At 39.8% G+C, this 20,443-nt stretch overlaps 1 protein-coding gene across 1 annotated transcript; it reads left to right on the top strand.

Moving 5' to 3' along the window:
- The first annotated feature begins 4,746 nt into the window (after window positions 1-4,746).
- LOC119422955 (protein GPR108) lies at window positions 4,747-20,225 on the top strand. The gene is made up of 18 exons (XM_037690368.1): window positions 4,747-5,142; window positions 5,268-5,384; window positions 8,659-8,709; window positions 8,915-9,015; window positions 9,108-9,178; window positions 9,305-9,465; window positions 9,535-9,597; window positions 9,682-9,783; window positions 9,858-9,991; window positions 15,791-15,866; window positions 15,962-16,035; window positions 16,114-16,231; window positions 16,322-16,452; window positions 16,653-16,696; window positions 16,773-16,822; window positions 17,080-17,163; window positions 18,322-18,443; window positions 19,658-20,225. The coding sequence occupies exons 1-18, from the start codon at window positions 5,047-5,049 to the stop codon at window positions 19,743-19,745; spliced, it is 1,683 nt and encodes a 560-aa protein (XP_037546296.1). The 5' UTR covers window positions 4,747-5,046; the 3' UTR covers window positions 19,746-20,225.
- The last annotated feature ends 218 nt before the right edge of the window (window positions 20,226-20,443 follow it).

Raw genomic sequence — 20,443 nt, 5'->3', positions numbered from 1 at the left:
TACCATGTTGTTGTTTACTATCTCTCTTTAGGACCTTGTAAATATTAAAATTACTTTTTCGTACTTTATTTTTGTACTCTTATTGAATGCTTTAGTATTTCTTGTTTGCTTGTTCTTTGTTGTAACGAGTCAAATCAGTTCTTCTCATCCTGAATATTTTATTGTACTGTTAACCTTGTGTTAACCTTGTGTTAACCTTGTGTTAACCTTGCATATGACAAATAAACCTAACTTGAGCTTGAACTGGCAGGGATGTAGTGGAGATCCAGGCCGGAGGAACCTGCGACGTGACGTGATATGGTGACGTATGCTGCAGTGGGAGGGGTTTCCCAGGAGCTCCGCGCCGTTTGTCTCGTGACAGGGATTTCCCCCTGTGCACAGTTTAGGAGGGTTTTTTAACCTGTCTGTTGCTGCTTTCCTCTTCAGAGTTCCTGTTCTGCATCTTGAACTGAAAGTGAAAAAAGTCGCCATTTTCTTTCCAGTAATGTTATCTGCACCGCTGTGTTGTGTGTTAACGTGGAAGTAATTTGGTTTATTAAAAAAAAAAAAATAAAGCTCATCTCTCCAAACAACCGTGAAACTTTGATCAGAAGCTGCTGCTGCTCTTCCTACTTTTAACGAATCTGACAAAGAAACAGCTGAGGTGCGTAAAGAAAACACTTGACTTTAACCAACAAGTTCTTCGAGTCTTTAAACTTTTTTATTTTTTTTACTCTTTTTGTCTCTGTCTGCTTTTTATTCACATCTACTGAATTTCAGACACGTATCTCTATTGTGCGTAAGTGTATCCAAAGCACGAAGATCTGTGATTCAGTCCCTTTAGTTCATGTCTTGAGAGAAGCTAAAACCTAAAGTAGCCTGGCTGGCACTAATATAATTGAAATGTCAACAAAAGATGCCTGCTGCACATCTGCATCCAGATGTGGCACATTTGTACCCCAAAGCGGTTGGGACACTTGTCCTACTTCCTCAATGCATGTAAATTCATTTATTAAATTATTATTATTATTATTATTATTAAATTGTTAAATTATTTTGTCTCCTATAAATATACAGGAAGTAGAGAAGGTGGGCCTGTGATAGGAAGATCGCTGATTTACAGACAACATCAAAATGTGGGTGGGATAGGTGAAGCATCCCATACCTGCCTCCACCCTCATTTGCCCCACTCTGGGCCCTTGAGCAAGGCCCTTAACTTTGTAAAGGAATAGTCGAAACCAGCAACACATCTATTAACAGACCCTACAACCCCCACTACCCTGGGCAGCAGGTGCCCTAAATTGCAGCTCTGTGCTCCACACAGAGGGCTGTGGTAACTCAGTGGTCTGGGACTGTGTCAGAAAGGGCATCTGGCATACAAAAAAAAAAAAATCAAACACCAACAAAAAAAAACAATTTGCCAAGTCTTCGTGCGACTTAGTTCGCTGTGGCAACCCCTGAAGAAGGGAGCAGCCGAAAAAATAAATAAATAAATGAAATAAGTATACAGATGACTTGCGGTCACCTGCAGCCAAACCTCGAGTAGAAAACCTGTAACTTTATAAAATGTTTTATCCATAATTGTTTATTGAAATACAATTAATGTGTTGTTCATCCATCCATTATCTTCCGCTTGTTCCGAAGTCGGGTCGTGAGGGCAGCAGCTTGAGCAGGGAGGTCCAGACATCTCTTTCCACAGCCACCTCTTCTAGCTCTTCTGGGGGGACCCCAAGGTGTTCGTCTCTCTGGTGTGTCCTGGGTCTTCCATGGGGTCTTCTCCCAGTCGGACATACCCGAAGTACCTCCCTAGGTGCCCATCCTTACAAGATGTCTGAACCACCTCAACTGGCTCCTCTTGATGTGGAGGAGCAGCAGTTCTAATCTGAGTCTCTCCCAGATAACTGAACTTCTCACTATATCTCTAAGGGAGAGTCCAGCTACCCTGTGGAGGAAACTTATTTAAACCACCTGTATCTGTGATCTCATTCTTTCGGTCTCTACACAAAGTTTGTGACCATGGGTGAGGGTAGGAATGTAGACCGACCGGTAAACAGAGAACTTTGCCTTATAGTTCCGTCTTTACCACAATGGACCGGCACAGTATCCGCAGTACAGCAGGCACTGCACCAATCCGTCTGTCAATCTCACGCTCCATTCTTCCCTCACTCGTGAGCAAAACCCTGAGATACTTGAACTCTTCCACTTGAGGTAGAACCTCACCCTCGTCCTGAAGAGAGCAATCCCCCTTTTTTGACTGAAGATCATGGCCTCAGATTTGGAGGTGCTGATTCTCATCCCAGCCGCTTCACACTCTGCTGCGAACTGCTCCAGTGAGAGCTGAACATCACGGCATGATGACACCAACAGGACCACATCATCTGCAAAGAGCAGAGATGGAATCCTGAGGCTACAGGACTGGACTCCCTCTGCCCCCTGGCTGCACTGAGATATTCTTTCCATCAAAGTTATGAACAAAATCTGTGACAACTGACAGTCCTAATGAAGTCCAACTCCCACCCTGAAGAGGTCCAACTTATTGCCGGTAATGCGAACCAAACTCTCACTCCACTTGTATAGGGACCGAATTGCCTGTAGCAACAGGCCCCCAATCCCATACTCATGGAACATCACCAACAGTGTACCCAGAGGAACACGTCGAATGCCCTCTCCAAGTCCACAAAGCACATCTAGACTGGATAGGCAAAACTCCTAGGACCCCTTGAGGACCCTAGTGAGGGCAATTACAATTGACCCCGATTGAGTAGCTCATAGGATCATTCAAGCACACAGGCGCCTCCACCACGATAAGGTGGCAATTCAAGGAGCAATTCTATTGATGTGTTATGCTTGAGCATTTTGAGATTCATTCATATTTCGCCTGTTTTTATTTTAGTGGTTTAATTAAACACATAAATAAAAAGGACTTTTGTACATAATTCAAAGTGGTAGCAATCTTCTCGTTTCAATTTGTCACCAAAGTGGTTTAAAATATCCTGTAAATGGGCTTTTAAAGGAAACCTTAAAGATTTTCATTTTTTCTCTTTCTCTCTCTTATCAGTGAACAGACATGCTGGTTTCAGAGCTGCTCTTCAACACTCTGGAGGATGTGACGAAAGATGACTTTGAAACATTTAAGTGGTACCTGACCCAGAATGTCCTTGAGGATTGCCGACCAATTCCCAAGTCTCGTGTAGAGAATGCAAGCCGGGCAATTACTGTGACAAAGATGATAGAGAGCTACAATGAAGACTTGGCAGTGAAAGTCACTGTTGAGATCCTAAGGAAACAGTGCCTCAATTCCTTGGCAGATAAATTAGAGAACATACGTGGAGGTGAAGTCTTTTAGACTTGCCTGTAACTATAAATCTGTCTTTTGTTGGGTTTTCTGTTAATTGTCTTTGCATCTACAGAAAAAGAAACTCCTGCATCCTCCAGCAGCAGTACCTCTGCTGTGACGCCTCCAACAGCTGTTGCTGCTACTGCAATGTCGGCTCAGGGGGGCAGTGTGATCATCGCTCCCACCCTCAACAGTGGCACCACCGGATCATGGAACATAACCATCCATAAACCATAATCAAACTCATTTTAACTCAGGAAAAATGGTTTAAAAAAAGATCAGCACATGTTGAGATAACTTTAGTCATTTGTGTTAGTTTTACATAAAATTAGTGAAGGTTTTTTGTGTTTGTACTCGTTTGAGACATTCACCTCTATAAATTACTGTAAGAAAATTCTACTCAAATGCAGCTGTTTTCTCTGGGTTTAAGTTCTTATTAACCTTTTACTTTATATATATTACATAAATGTTTTATTGTATTAGCAGTCCACAGGCATTTTCTACTATTTCTGAGCTGTACAGAATATCTACAGTTATAAAAAAACCATACAGTGTGCAAGTCTATTAAGAAAAGTATAGAGATGCAGTGCGGGAACTGTATTTGGGGAAATGTATATTTGTTTTTGTCCCACAATCAACTTAGTCTTTGAGTTACAAAAGAAATACTGTTCTACTTTGGTTTACTTTGCTTTCACACCTGGTGGGTCAAAACCCAAAAGTGATGTTGCAGACCTGTTTTTACTGCCTGGGCAAAATAATAATATTAAAAACGTTAAGAAATGAAAATCAACATTCTGATTGTTATCTCAGTTTTACAGTTAATGCTTGAGTAAATGACTGAATATCTTTTACAACATATTGTTAGGCGTATGTGGAAAAAAAAATCTAAATTTCACTTTCAATTAGGAAAAGTTTGAAATGAGCTGATTTTAAATAAAAGAATGTGTCAGAGCTGAATATTTGCTTCTCCTTTAGTTTTACAAGATAATACATCTGCAGTTATAAAATATGTGACATTGCTACATACGGCACATCACTGTTATCAACCAAAACAGGCATTTTCATCTTTTAGGTACTTAATTTTAAATTATAAATTAAAATAAATCAATCATTGGAGACACGTCAACCGTGAAATAGTTTTCACGTGACTGAAAACTACCCATTGACCTTTTTACAGCTCCTACTACGCATGCTCAGTTGATCCAACGTGGAGTGTCACGCTGACGTCAACGTAGCAGATGAACCACGTGATCAAACTGGACATTTTTCACAACGCGTAGACTAAAGTCCATTGAGCTTAAAATAAAAGTGAGAAAAAATTAATATTTTTTTAATAAAGCGCTTGTATAACTATTATTTCTTCTTACGCGGCATATTTATCTTTAGATTTGAATGGGAATGAAAACCCACTCTTGTTTTTCACCGGATGACGTTTGTGTCTGCACCTTACGCTCCTGAGCCAAACCAGGAAGTGAAATTCTGCCGTCGTCTACAAGCTAGCTGTTATTTTACGCGATGAAAGCACGCATAAAGAAAACTATTTAACATATATAGTTCTAATTTAACAATTATCGACGTTATTCATATGTCTACATATTTATTTTTAAGATAAACGTCACTGTACTTGGCCTCGGGGGCCGTAAAATACTGCTAGCCAGCTTGTTGATTAGCTATCTGGAAGGATTGTCAGTCGCTAATACCAGTTAGTTTCCGTTAGCAGTTAGGTAGTGATGGCTGTGGCACAATTAAAATGCTTTCTTGCCGGAGCTTCTTTTTTATTGCTGCTGTCAGGCGGCGACGCAAGGATACACAAGCTCACCCTGAAGGTAAGTTAACGGGACGGTTGTGCCAGCCAGCTAGCCGCAAACGTGTCATTAAAGAAAGCGATAGCCGCTTGTTGAGGTCTGACCAGTTCGCGCTTATCAGATTATTTCTTTTTTTTTTTTTCCAGAATGAAACACGGTTTGCTGTGGACCTTAACAACTTTGGTTTCTACACCAACGGGACTTTAGACGTGAACTTGTCTGCTTTGTCGATCAAAGATGTTGTGAACTACACAACGTATCCAGTAAGTTGTGTTTATGTACTTGCATCTGAGGAGAGTCCCATACAAAAGTATACATCTTTATTGTGTACTTTCTATATGACTAATTACATTTAAAATGAGAAATGCACAATAAATGGAGCTTAAATAAAACCTACTAAAGCCTACTCTTTTGGTTTTACTTTAATGTATTCATTGTTTTCATACACTTGCTGCCGTTTTGAGATTTCAAAATTGTGCAGTGTTCAAGAGTGCAGTTTTTATGTTTTGGGGGTAGAGTTTTCACCTTTGTTGTCACAGTTCATTTCACACAGACTGACCCTTCCTGGACCCTCTCTGCTGATGCCATTTCAGCATTCGTGATTTAATCCAGAGATGATGCAAACTCTATATGGACAATAGTATTTGGCCATGCCTGTTATTCATTGAATTCAAGTTTTCAGTCAAGGTTTGATTTTGTCCACTTGTCTTCAGTGATGCTAATCTCTGGTGGTGGGAGATACTAGCATACCAAACATGGCAAGGATTTTACCATGATGTCTTTTCTAACTTTTGAGAAAACACTTTGGTGGAAGCCCTTCTCTATTCCAGGACATCCTTGTAAAAGAGATTGATGATCTCAATGGATTTCTTTCTAGTAAACTAAAGGTATAAACTTTTTTTTTTATTCCAACATGACTGTTCCAGTGCACAAGCAAGAGCCACGAAGACATGGTTTGTGGAAGAAATCGACCAGTCGGCACACAGCCCTGTGCTCATCGCCATCTGGCCCAGACCATGTCCAATATCAGTTCTTGACTTTGTGTTATAAATGTTCTACAACGGGGGTGCCCACACTTTTTCAGCATGCGAGCTACTTTTAAAATGTCCCAGTCAAAGCGATCTACTATAATGCCCCGTTTACATGAGAACAACTTCTTGAAATGTTAGTGTTTTTCAAGAGGATAATAAACAAAAAAATTAGCAGGTTTACCAAAAAAAAATGCCAGTTTCCATGTCAGGCGGGTTGCCAGATAAGAAATTATGAACTAGAATACTGTCACTTTAAAGTGATAGTATTTTGACGTATCACATGTGCTGAGTAAAGCAACTATTCTAAGATGAGGTGTATGTTGTGTTTGTTGAACATGCACAGCAAAGGAGGGGGTAAATAAGACATTTTAAATTTATCTGGCAACGGCCGAACTGCAGCAGAAAGGCTGTGGTTTTACATCGTGTAAACAGGGCCTCAGACTTGCTGCCCTGTATGTCATTCATTCAACCTTTATTTAGACAGGTAAATCCCATTGAGCCTCAAGGACTCGTTTACAAGAGAGACCTGATTTCAACAAAGAATGATGACAACAATGGACAACAGTGACAACAATAAACAGTTATAAAAAGTCATACTACAGTTCGGTGGTTGTTGTTTTTTTTGTTTTTTTTTTAACAAATAGGATGACTAAAAGAAAAAGGTAACAAAAAAACAGCTAGATTCTAAGGCGAATGTAGAAACTAAAAACAGGAACATGTCTGCATTGGTCCCTGCCAGGAGTCCAACAGATTCTTAAAGCCACTTAGAGAGGTCAAGGTCGAGAGCTTCAATTGTTTTTGTAAGGTATTCCAAAAAACAGGAGCGGAATAGGAGAAGGCCCTTTTCCCTAGTTCAGTCCTCATTGAGGGAACACTGCAGGTAAAAATGTCCTGAGAGCGCACTCCGTAGCTGCACTCACGCAGAGACATGTAGGAGGAGATGTATGAAGGCAGCAGACCAAGAAGTGATTTAAAGATGAAAATGTACCAGTGAGAGAGTCTGCGTGAAGTTAATGATGTCCATTTAACCAGTGACTACAGGGTGCAGTGGTGGGTACGATAATCACAGCCAGTTATGAATCTTAGTGCACCATGATAGACAGCATCCAACATCTGCAGGGTTCTTGTAGGAGCGTTCATGTAAATAATGTCACCGTAATCAATGGAGGGAAGGAAAGTCACAGATACAAGGTGTTTCCTAGCATTCAGGGTTAGACAGGATTTGTTTCTGAAAAAGAAACCCAGTTTAACTTTCAGTTTCTTTATCAAGTTTTCCACATGGAGCTTAAAAGAGACATGTGAGTTGACCAAGATACCCAAATATTTATAGGAATCAACAAACTCAATGGGGACACCATTTGAGGATGAGATCAGAGGAAGAACTGCTGGGACCAACTTCCTATTTGAAAAAAGCATCCCTTTGGTTTTGTCGGCATTTAGGACAAGTTTGAGGCGGAATAAATCTGTCTGGATGTAGTTAAATGCAGATTTCAAAAGCTGGAAAGCCTTAGCAACAGTTTTAGCTCGACACAAGATGTTCTGATCCACAGTGTCAAAAGCTTTAGACAGGTCTAAGAAAAGTGCAGCACAATAATCTTTAGCATCCAGTGCTTCAACAACGTCATTAAGAACCTTCAGTGAAGCAGTGGTTGTGCTGTGTTGTTTCCTGAAACCTGATTGATGTGGAGGTAAGATGTTAAATGAGTCCAGGTAATTTTTGATTTGAGAGTTTATCAGTTTTTCTAGAACCTTGGCTAAAATGCAGAGTTTAGAGATTGGTCGATAGTTGTTCAGTGAGGTGGGGGTCACCTCCCTTCAGCAAAGGAAGAACAAAGGCTGTTTTCCAAGTGTCTGGGATGGAGTTTTGTCTTATGGAGAGATTGAAGATGTGGGTCACAGGGACTGTGATGATATGAGCGGCCAGCCTTAAGAAATAAGGTGGAAGTTCATCTGGACCTGCAGATTTTTTAGGATCAAGATCTTTTAACAGTTTATTGACCTCACTGACTGAGAATGGAGAAAAAGAGAAGCTGTGATTAACTGAGGATTGACTTGTAGGAGGGATTTGATTTGTAGAAGTTTGGTTATTAAGTGAAGTGGCTGATTTTCCATTAGTTACTGTGACAAATTTCATTGTGAGGATGGATGATAAGCTGACGTCTATTTTTTCTTTTTTTCTTTTTTTTTTTCTTACGCCATGCGATCTGCACATACTACCTTTGCAATCGACCGGTAGATTGTAATCGACATATTGGGCACCCCGGCTCTACAGAATAAATGGGTGCAAAGTCACACAGGAACAATTCAAAATATTTTGTTAAGCCTTCCAAGAAGAGTGGAAGCTGTCATCTGCAAAAGAAAGGCTGACTACTTGTAGTTCCTGTTTGTGTTATGATCAGGTGTGGCCAAATACATTTGTTCATAGAGTATGAGCCGTTTAGTCTTGTATTCAGTTGTTGGTGTGTTGTGACTTTAAACTCACTGTGACCATTTCTGTTTTGTTTAGGTTGGTTTTAGCTTGTCCAGGTCACGTGTTAATGGTGTGTTGTCCTACACTGTAAGTATATTTCATTAAACAATACAAAGTGTTTTTGGCTTTAATAAACTTGTTTTGTTAATACACTTTCTAGCAAAACATTTACTATAAAATATGTTTTATAATACATCTGATACTTTATACTCCTTGGTGAGATTCTGGTTGTACAACAAATATTTTAATATTTTCACATGTGATGGTTTGACTTTGCGTTTGATATTTGAAGGCGGAGGAGACCGACACGTGCCCACTCATAATGCAGAAGTCTAACAACAACGAACACGATGAGCCTCTCATTCTTTTTCTTATTGATGTCACTAACCTAAGGTGTGTGTATTTCAGTTTCAGTATGTTTTTGTATTTTTGGAGATGTCTTTGCAACCTTTTGTGGAGGTTGACTATCGTTTGTATTTGTGTAGTGTCAATGTGAAGACGAGGGGCGTCCAAGACAATATCTTGATTGCAAATGTGAAGGAAGATGCAAACAAAGGTTAGTATTGTTCACACTTTACACTGTCTCTTGAATATTTTCAGTAGAACAAATAATGTAATTGTTAAACAGACTGAACCTAAGTTTGGTGTTTCTTTTTCTTGTACTTGCTTTGGTGTTTTTCAGTTCAGAGGAAAGCTAGAGACACCTCTGCTAATAATGATGCGAATAAGCACAACGGAGTTGAAAACAAAGCACTGGCTGTGGGACAGAAGACAGGAACTCAGACAGAAGTAAAGAACACCCAAGCTACTGAACCTAAGAAAGAGAAGGGAAAAGAATATCATGTAAGCTGTTTTTGTGTATCTGTATATTTGAGTGATTTGCTCTTTAAAGCTAACTATATTTTCTTATAGCTGGACGAGGATACCAAGCTGACTTTAGCTCTGGGCAAAACAAACAGCTTCTACAACTTCAGTGTAAGTGCACTGTTCTCATTCAGTAGATTTGATGCTAAAACATGTGGTTGGCTGTCTGTAAAACATTTAGTTTTTCTTCCACAGTTCCGAGTGGTTTTTGGCTTCAAGGCACAGGGTCTATACAGTCTCAAGTTCCACTACTGTCAGAACAGGGTGCCTGGATTTAAACTGCCTTACTCGTTCACGGTGAGTAGAGTGCCTTTGTCTCTGTACAGGAATCCTCCGGCTTTTGCACACATTTATTTGAGTATATCCACTAGGCTGAAGTGACAGAGAAGAATCCAGAAGGGTACCTGTCTGCAGCAGAAATTCCATTGTCTCGCCTTTACATATGCATGGCAGGAGTCTTCTTCGCCGCTGCCATGGTCTGGGTGTACACGCTCATGAAGCACAGGTACATGTCATCACTTTTTAGAGTTTGTAGTAGAAATATTTGCCGAGTTGCATTTTGTATGTCTAGGTTGTTAAAACACCCATATATGTTCACAAAACAAATGTTCTGTGTAATTTGAGCTTCTTGCTGCAAACTCAATTTGTAGAATGCTTCGCGTTTATTATATAAATCTTTTAGTAAAAATATTAAGGTGCTAACCGTTAGCAAGTTTTTAAACTCCAACACTCGTCATTTTTTCATATTACCGGTACATGTCCATTGAAATATTGAGATCGCTTATGACTAACATTGGAAAGTAATGCAAATTGGTTAAAAAATATAGTTTTTGTGAGATTGTAAGCTATTTCTGTTGTAGCTTTGGAAACAGTCTCTTCCATATTTGGGGTGTGATGTCACGCCAGGGACTCAGATCTTGCAAGAGCGCTAGATTTCTTTTGCACAAGGTTATGGTCAATTGTTTCCTTGTAGTTTCTGGCAAAAATATCTGTGGCAAATACAACATGCAGAATCGATGTGTTGCACATTTCTTGGGAAAACAGCCAAGGAGGGCGTTAGCACTCGTTCTTTCCCAAAAATCAAGGAAATTTGCAAGAAATGGGAAACGTTTGTCAAAGTCAAATGGGCAGACTTGAAAGTACCATTGCCGAACACCGTTCTGTGTTTCAAATACTTTTAATCCAAGGATTGTGAGTCTACAATCAACAGTGGTGAATGGATTTGGATTTTTGGAAAGTTTTAACACCAAACTGAGGAAAGAAGCTGTGATAACTGTTCAGGCAGGAAACCTGAAGTTTTGCAGGTACATTATTTTTGTCAGAAGCACAGACTTCAACTATAGACCAGTTTTAAAGTTTTGTTGGTAGAAAACCAGAGTTATGATAAAAAATTCATGCCACATCTTTTTTTTGAAAATGATCGTCATAGTTCAAGTGCACTTGAAGGTGCACTTTGCAGCAGCAAAGAAAACACACCTATACCCCCTTCACCATCACCCACCACCCTCACCAAACAACACCCACCTCCTTTTTGACTGAGGCCCAAAGTTATTTGTGAAGAGCGAAACAATCTTGAAGAAGAAAAAGAAAAGCATGCAGAAGGTGAAAGATGTTAGGCAGGCAATAGAGATAAAGCGAGAGTGGGAGTGAATAATGTGATTTGTGAGATTTAGCATGTTTGAATTTAATAGTTGTAGTGTGTTTAGTCATTTTTAGCGTGTTTGAGTTAAAACAATGAGACAGTTTTTTTAAATGTGAAGCTGTGTGAAGTGGGGGATGGAGGCTCAGACCTAGAAATGGACGATGCCGTGGAGTCAGATCCTTCTCTGACAGAAGAGGTAGAAATGAAAATGAAAAACCGTGTCTGAGAGACCGAGTGAGGACTTTGAAGAGGAAGAGCGCACTAAGCACCACACTGAGGTCTGCACAGAGGAGAGGACAGCGTGGCACGTTCACCAGGTCCAGAATGCCTCTTGCTGGGCCAACAGAACCATGCATCAATTTTGAGCTCTGGAGAACTAAGTAGGATGTTGATGTCTATTGTAATCACTAGCACATATCAGCCAGGTGTTTTCAAGATGGTAAGGTCCTTTCTGTACCGGTGAGTCTTCTCGTGTAGTTGCCTCTTCTTGCCGTGGTGGTGACTTGGACATGAACGGAATCGTCCTTGTTGAGCAAGAATTTTTCACGAAGCAGCAAGTCATCATCAACATCTTCTAAGGGTGCATTCACACCAGCCCTGTTTAGTCTGCTTTCATCAAATTCTAGTCTCTTTGCCTAAAAAGTCTGGTTCGTTTGGGGAGGTGTGAATGCACAATCGAACTCTGATGCGGACCCAAAAAAGAGAACTCTGGTCTGCCTAAGGTTGTTTTCACACCTGATAGTCCGGTAGACTCGGTTCGGTTGGGGACCAATATAACATTTTGTTTACACTTGAGCTGTTGCGTTTGCATTCACACTGCACTGTGCAGTGGAGCCAACCTGTTGAACCAACCTGTTCCCCCGCTCGCCTGTGGGGGCGCTGCACCAAGAACTACTGAAAGAAACAACACAAAAATCTATGAAGACGCTTCTTCTTCTGGAAATAAAAACAAAAAAGGAGTGGCATCCAGTTTTAGCAGTTTTAGAAGTTATATTTTGTAATTTTTCAAAAATGGACTCAGCATGAGTGGAAGATGAGGCAGAAGACCATGGAGAATGTTGTTTTTCACACAAGGCAGCTGACGGCTCCATATGAGGTAAGAGAAATGCACGCTTGTTTGCCCTGCGCTGTACTCCACTTCCTGCTTGCGGAGCGGTGCCCGGTCTGCTAACATTCACACTGTACTCGAACTGCACTCGAGTTTTTTTCTACCGGGCTGAGACCTAGGTTTTAGCCCGGGCCAGAGTCCGCCTTTGTGTTCCGTGACAGAGTTCGATGGCGCATTCACACCTCCCCAAACGAACTGGACTTCCTAGGAAATTGAGCTAGAGTTCGATTAAAGCGGACTAAACAGGGCTGGTGTGAATGCACCCTAAAAGCCTAGGTCTCAGTTCAGTTGAAGTGAAATCTAGCACGGATCGAATGCAGTGTGAATGCAAGCAGATCAGAAACTGCTCCAAAAGCAAGAAGTGGTCTACAGTGCAGGGCATTCTGTGTAAATACAACCAAAACAAACTCGCATTTCTCTTACCTCATACGGAGCCGTCTCAGCTGCCTTGTGTGAAAAACAACATTCTCCATGGTCTTCTACCTCATCCTCCGCTCATGCTGAGTCCATTGTGGAAAAATGTTTGTTTGGCACACGAGCCACAAACTAAACAGAAATCCTAAAACTACTACAGTTTGACGCCACTCACTTTTGTTTTTATTTCCAGAAGTAAAGTTGCACTCAGTGTCTTCTTCAGAGGTTTTCCTGTCGTTTCCTTCAGTAGTTCTTGGTGCAGCGCCACCACAGGCGAGGGGGGGAACAGGTTGGCCCAACTGACTCAGTGCAGTGTGAATGCGAACCGCACCAGCTGAAAATGTAAACAAATGTTCTGAATTTTGGTCCCCAAACAAACAGAGTCTACCGGACTATCAGGTGTGAAAACGACCTAAATCTCATGAACTTTCTCCACTGAAATCGTCGTCACTAGCACACACCTTCATCTGGAATACACATGCCTGTGCCTGGTCCCTGGTGTGACATCATCAACCTTTGGTAATCATCCGTTGTGTACTCGGGTGTTTCAGGGACTGATTTGTTAAGTTTTGTTTTAACCCATGCGTGGCCCAAATGCAAAAAAATGCATAACCACTGTATTCTATGACAGTGGTTACCCCGTAAGAGCGCTTGGGACTTTAATGGTGGGTGTCGGACTTTAAATTTAGAAAAAGTTGCAGTCTGTTACACCCCCATCAGCAGGTAGGACTCATTATGTAAAAACATGTGTTAATTACCATTCATCTGGATGAGCAGTGTTTGTTCAAGACCCCAGAAAATAATCACTGCTGGTAAAACATAGTAATTAACTTGAGTTATACTAATGGGCTTAAAATCCACATTGTGAGCTTGATCAAAATAACACAATGGGTTTGTCAGACGCTTACCTTCATCTACAATGCTTACTATGTAGGTATGAAATAATTCATATTTAACTTTGAATTTATAATAAGCTTGATATTGGATTTAAAAAAAGGCTTGCTGTGTTGAATGTAAATGAAAGATGAATATCTGGATTTTAATGCCATCCTGTAACATGAAATTAGTTTTTACTCATTTCCTGTTTTTCCAGACTTTTGTTTTCTAAAAGATTAACATAGATTTTTTTTTTTTTTGTTCAAGTACTGGTACAAAATCACCAGTTGAACTCAAAATGTAGCATTCATTACTGTGAGTGACTTTTAAGTCAGGCATATCTTCTGAAACTGCACATATTCACATATTTAAAATGTTTTACAAAACAACAACATTGAAAAATTAGTTGTCCACCCCTCAAATATCTGTTGTTGGAAATGTGGACGACGCTAAACAATCTCAGCATCACAAGTTGGGGGAAAAAACATAACAAGATTAGGGGTTTTCCCCCTCAAATTATATTCTGTCTTACTTTTGCAACCAGAACTATTTATTTACAATAATGCTTCTTTCAAACCCTTTATCTTTTTACTGATCTGTGGTTTGACCAGCTACCAGAGTATGGGTCAAAGTGAATTAGGGATAGTTTTGAAAGAATGACTCTATAATGAAACATAACTAAATATCATAACAAACTTATCTAGATGTCACAAAACTTTTACTGTTAAACATTATAGATTTGAGCTACAGTCTGTTTCTCCTTAGTAAACAGTAATACTTTATTTCTCTTTGAGCAGCGGTTTTGGTACATCTTTGTGCTGCCTGTTTTACAAATAGAAATGCACTGTGTGCATTAGTTTTAAGTTGTGTGAAGTTGTCTTTTTTTGGCACATATTTGGGGAACATAATATGTCATAACAAAAGTTATGCGTTCACCATAAAATTTCCTAACCAGTTATTTAACATCTAAACCAGAGGTGCCCACACTTTTTCAGCATGCGAGCTACTTTTAAAATGACCAAGTCAAAGTGATCTACCTACTATAAAATTACAAAGCATATACTTATTTATAAACATATGAAGTATTCTTTATTTGTGCAGTATATGTTGATGTACCTTGCATAACTGCATGAACCTATTGCACAATACAGCTCTGTACATTTTTTGTCATTACCATACTCTGATGACTTGCACTGAAGGGAGTCAGCCAGAGATGCAAAGTCCAGACAGTAGCTGCTGATAGCCACACTTCCAAATGATCATCAGCCATAGTGGAACGGTGTTTGGACTTAATAATCTTCATGTGGGAAAAGGCTGACTCGCATAAATAAGTGGAGCCAAATAATGCAGTCAAGGAGGTAACACATTTCCTCATGTTGGGGTACTTTTCCTCTGAGTAAATTCCAGAACAGTCCATGAGCCCTGGCCTTTAGCTGAATGTCAGATTGTAGTGTCAAAATCTCATCCTCCGCTCCAGAAAAGTTTAGGTGGAACAGGGTTTCCATATTTGATGCCAGTGAAGCAACGTCAGCATCTTCCTGAAGCACATGAATGTAGTGACTGGCTGCAGTAAAACAAGTCTTGAAAGTGTTTGTCAAACTGACAGTTCTCATTCTGCTTTGTGTAGCGTGCACCGCCAAGTTGCACACACACCTTCCGTTGCGTCTCCAGCTCTGACACAAGGTTCTTGGAAGTTTTGCAAATCATGATGCTGCAGCTTTAAGGAGAGATGTTGCACTCATCAATCATCTCAATCACAGTTTTCTTTTCCTTGCAGCTCTACATTAAGGTCATTCAACATGTTGGTCAGATTGGTTAAAAATGCTAACTTAGAGACTAGCTACGTGTCTCGGTAGCTTGCTAGTTTTTTGTGCAGTTGTATGTGCAGGCGTGGTGACCCATGTGTCAGAAAAGGTCAGGTCTCAGGTTGGCTGCCCTGTATGTCAATCAAGTGACAGATTTCATAGTGAGGATGGATGACTTTTTTTTTAAATTTTATTTATTTTTTTATGCCATGCGATCTACTCATATTACCTTCTTAAGAAGTGTTGGGCACCCCTGATCTACACTGAATGTTTGTGTTTGGATGTCAAATGTTTAAAAATTAATAAAGCAAGTAATCTGCAAGTCTGAGTCTGCAAAAAAAAATCAAATAGAAGTTGCATAGAAATTGTTTAGCATGCTTTCAAAAGTTGCTATTTGAAACTTTTCACATCAATATGGATTCCAACATAATACGTTTCTCATTGTGTGCTTGTTTACAGGCACAGTGTGTTCAAGATCCACTGGCTGATGACTGCACTGGCGTTCACCAAGTCTACATCATTAGTTTTCCACAGTGTAAGAGCACCATCATCATCTCATTGTCTTATCACTAAATTAGGCTTTTTCTGTTTTAACTAGTAGTTTCATGGGACTGTACTGTTTTTCCTCAGATCAACTATCACTTTATCAACACCAAGGGGCATCCCATTGAAGGCTTGGCCGTCATGTATTATATAACACACCTGTAAGTAACTTTGCAGGATATGCTGTATAAGTTGTGTTGGTGTTTTATGTTCTATATTCATGTTCTTATATTTATCAGGCTTAAAGGAGCTCTGCTGTTCATCACGTTGGCACTAATCGGCACCGGCTGGGCGTTTGTCAAATACATTTTATCAGACAAAGAGAAGAAGATTTTCATGATAGTTATTCCTCTGCAGGTACTTGCACATGTTGGTGAAACGTCAGGTGGAAGATGTTTATGTGTTTATATTGTTACCGAGGTGACTCACTCAGCTGTTATCCTTCAGGTCCTGGCTAATGTTGCCTACATCATCATCGAGTCTACAGAGGAAGGCTCCAGCGAGTACTATCTGTGGAAGGAGATCCTCTTTCTGGTCGACCTTATCTGCTGCGGAGCCATCCTGTTCCCTGTTGTCTGGTCAGTGTGTGCATGCAGTCTTGCATTTTTAAAAGTCAACTAGAGAAATTGCATTTGCTGAGACGGGATGGACGGAGAAAAGTCCTGAGCTGCACAGCGTGCTGTTCATACCGACACTTTTTTAGAGTGGGGAAATGTGTGTGTTTGGGGCTCTTTTATCCTTTTTATTATACAATTGTCAACCATTCTTGTCTTTACAGGTCAATTCGTCACCTACAGGAGGCTTCTAGCACAGATGGCAAAGGTGATACGGTTTTCTTCAAAGCTTTACTCACTTTTACTGTTGTTTGTTTACTGACTGTGTCTCGTGTGTGTTTCAGCCGCCATGAATCTGGAGAAGCTCAAGCTCTTCCGACATTATTATGTGATGGTGAGAAAGAACTCATCTGTCTGTCCATCACCATCCACTAACTGCAAGATCTGACTGGTTTTTACTTTAAATGAATAAGCAAATATTTTTAGAGTAACATTTTTCTAAAATGCTGTTAAAGGTTTAGCTTATTTTCTTTTGATATTTATAAGCAAACATTTTTTTAATGGGAATATCTTATAATAGATCAGAAACCACATTATAGGAAGAATTTTTGTTCACCTTTACTAACTTGTGTTAATTGTCTTTCTGTGTAGATTGTGTGTTACATCTACTTCACAAGGATCATAGCCATTTTGCTGAAGATCACCATGCCTTTTCAGTGGCAGTGGTGCTATGAGGTGAGCCAGCCCTGGTGTATGCTAACAGTCTGACTTTACTGCAGGGCTCTTGTTTGGAGAAGGTCAAAGACATTCAGGAGCTCACTCTAAGTCAGTAGGCCTGTCGCAATATACAATAAATCAATTAATCGCATGATAAATGAAAGTTATCAACCTCATTTTCATCTATCGGCTTTATAGTTTCTTTGTGTCTCTCTTTCTACTGAAGACACTGGATGACAAAAGACTCAACTTTGGTGCTTTTCACAGACCCCTCCCTTTCTCTTTTCTCTTTAAAATCTGTTTAACCGTCCAAAATCACGTTTTTGGATCGTTGAAAACAACCAAGCTGAGAAGCTAAGCTATAAGTTAAACTAACAGGCCGACCTTGAGGGTGGGTGGAGGAACCTACGTCTTGTCGAAGCTCCAAAAATTCACAGTTAAAGCCCGTGCTTTTGTCTAAAAAGTTGTTTTTCTCTGCAAAAAGAGGCTGAGAACTTCTTTACTGATGTTTTTAATTAAAAACTTTGTGTGAAAAATGCTATGCTATCGAGCTCAAACCACACCGAACGTCCGCCATTTTGAGAACTGAAAAACAGGAACGATAGACAGCCCATGTCACATCAAGGGGCCTCCCTCCCATTTTTCTTAGAGACACGCTGCTCCATCATTTAGTTCAGTCTTATACTGCTATTCAGTGGTCAAAAACGGTACTACACTCAAACATTAACCAACATTTCTTCTTAAATTTGACAGTTACTAATTATTGTCGAATATTAAACAATATTGTCGTTTATCGCGGTAATTTCTGAGACAATTAATTGCCAAGCAAAATTTGTTATTGTGACAGGCCTACGAGTCAGCAATGACGAGGTGTTCAGTCTCAATGTACGCTAGTTTAATGCTTGTGTAGAGACCACTCATTTAAAGCCTACTGTTGTATTTCATATAGTTCGTGATATTGTTGATTCATATATTGGACTGTGTTTCAACTTTTATTGGTCTGATACCAGTAATCCTAAATTACTTTAGTCAGAAACAAGCTAACAACAAAAACCTGAGCACTTTTTAAACGAGTTTAATAATAAACATACAACTGTAAACAGTTGATCTGTGTTTTTGATGCTCACTTTAATCTCGTTTGTGTTTTTAAATGTACAAACCTTTCTGTTTCTACAGTTACTGGTAGAAGTGTCCACTTTGATCTTTTTCGTGTTGACGGGTTACAAGTTCCAACCAGCATCCAATAACCCATACCTCCAGCTCCCCCAGGATGAAGAGGATGTGGAGATGGACGAAGTGTAAGCGTACACACACAGATCACCTTTAAAGGCTTTTAAACTGGAACATGTGTTCATGCAGAACTGTCTCATTCAGGGGAGCACGCTCATGTATTCACCTTTTGCTAAGTGCCACAACAGATGAGTAGATGAAGTGCTTCCTCTTCACACAGGAAGTGGTGCATACAACGTGTTATGATTAGATGCATCATAGTGCCATCCTCCACAGACGACATGCACCATGCAAAGCTGTGCTCCGTGCAGCACATTACGTCCAGCAGTGTGCAGCACTTTGTACACATTTTGTTTGACATATGACCAATAGGACATGTAACCGTTTCAATTGGATGAATAAGACAATACACTGATTTATGTTTTATATTTTATAGGGAAGTTACCAGTTGACAAATCCTACCTTACAGTACTGCATCTGACTTGCTACTTTTGAGTTTTTCTACTAGCAAGGTCTCTGTTTCTGTGGGAGTTATTGCTTGTTTAGAAACAAACACACAAAAAAACAACAACAAACAAAAAAAAAATCATTTTTATATTCTTTTACATTTTTTGTACCAAACCATGACCCCCTTACCCAAAGTACGTACTAAACTGTGACTTCAGCATGTTCTTACACCCCTACTTTAAATACATTTAAAGGAATAGTTCCAATTTTTGTGAGTGGTGTTCTTTGAAGTTATATAAGGATTGTCAGCGTGGAGTATCAGGCAGAAAAAAAGAATGTTTTAACTTGGGGAAAGTTTTGCTGATGAGAACGAAAATAAATAATAAATGTCATTAATTTGTTACGATCAGGTTCTCCCAGGGAAGGAGCAGGACTATTTTAACAGCATGTTCTGTCTTTAAGCATCTCCAGTCTAAAATGTCCCAGCAGTTCATATCATGTCTGATTTATTACCCTTTAAGCCTCCAAAGATTAAGTTGTCAGCATACCATTGCCAGTAATAGTTCATGTGAAGCTTATGTCACAAAACAAAGACTTAAGGCCAGGTTGTTGGAGAAACTATTTGACATTTGGAGGAGACCTAAACGTCTTATATAATTTATATAGTCAGATGTTCCCCAAACCCTCATTTCACAGACGGTGTTGTGTTGACGTCTGTTCCCCTGTTAAAGCTGCTCTTCACCCATCTAATATTTCCACCTCAGATCAGGTAATCCAGTTCAGGTAAAAGACTAACATGGTTCCTCTGTTTGTTTTTTGTTTGTTTTGTATCTAGAGTGACAGAGTCCGGTGCACTGGAGGGTATTTCCAAAGTCAAGAAGACTTCTAACGGACGCGAGCGCCAGAAAGAGCCCGCCTTGTAAGCAGAAAGCTGCTTGTTTGGGAGGGACCAACTAAAAGCCCCTCAGGCCACATGGTGTTTGGGGTACATATGGACCAAGACTCCCCACTTCCACTGACAGTTCTCTGTTTGAAACTTTAGGTGGCTGCAAAGGTCATGCCCACTGTCTGGCTATGCAAAAAAAAAAAAATGGTTACCATAATAAGACTTAACATGATGGACACGCTCCGATTCTTTGGACACTCCACTCAGAAACGAGGTTTCTGTCACTAGTGGAGATGCAGAAAAAGGAGCTCTGTTGGTGTTTATCCTTTTTCCCTCATTTTTTTTTTCTCCAAAGATAATTATTTTAGCAACAGACTTGCTTTTGAGTGTGTTTACGTCAGCTATTTAAAGTGGTACTTTTGTGTGAATCTTGGCTAATTTACGTGTGATGTGAGAACACGAGTGAATGTGAGATAAAACTAATTTGAACTCGACACGTTTTTTTTTTTTTTTTTTTGAAGTAAATAGCTCATACTCAGGTCTTATCAGTGTATGTAAACATATAAGCAGCAACAGTCTCTTTTCCACTATTTAAGGCTAATAATTTTCCACCTGTCATAACATTTAACACAAATACATGGACTTTTCTTTCCCCACAGATTTGTATATTGAAATGTATGGACATGGGATGCTGTATATTTTAATAATTACCTTGAAGTGTCTGTTTTTTCGAGT

The sequence above is a fragment of the Nematolebias whitei genome, chromosome 16 (genome assembly GCF_014905685.2).
Source record: "Nematolebias whitei isolate Nwh7 chromosome 16, NemWhi1, whole genome shotgun sequence".
NCBI classification, from domain to species: Eukaryota; Metazoa; Chordata; class Actinopteri; order Cyprinodontiformes; family Rivulidae; genus Nematolebias; species Nematolebias whitei.
Note: the sequence above shows the minus strand (reverse complement) of the source record. Positions and strands in the feature narration are given on the sequence as shown.

What these genes read in the sequence shown, in the direction of transcription:
- LOC119422955 (XM_037690368.1), top strand. Translation starts at nt 5,047, where the DNA reads ATGGCTGTGGCACAATTAAAATGCTTTCTTGCCGGAGCTTCTTTTTTA. An exon ending in TACACAAGCTCACCCTGAAG is followed by an intron (nt 5,143 to 5,267) that starts GTAAGTTAACGG and finishes TTTTTTTTCCAG; the next exon opens with AATGAAACACGGTTTGCTGT. An exon ending in TGAACTACACAACGTATCCA is followed by an intron (nt 5,385 to 8,658) that starts GTAAGTTGTGTT and finishes TGTTTTGTTTAG; the next exon opens with GTTGGTTTTAGCTTGTCCAG.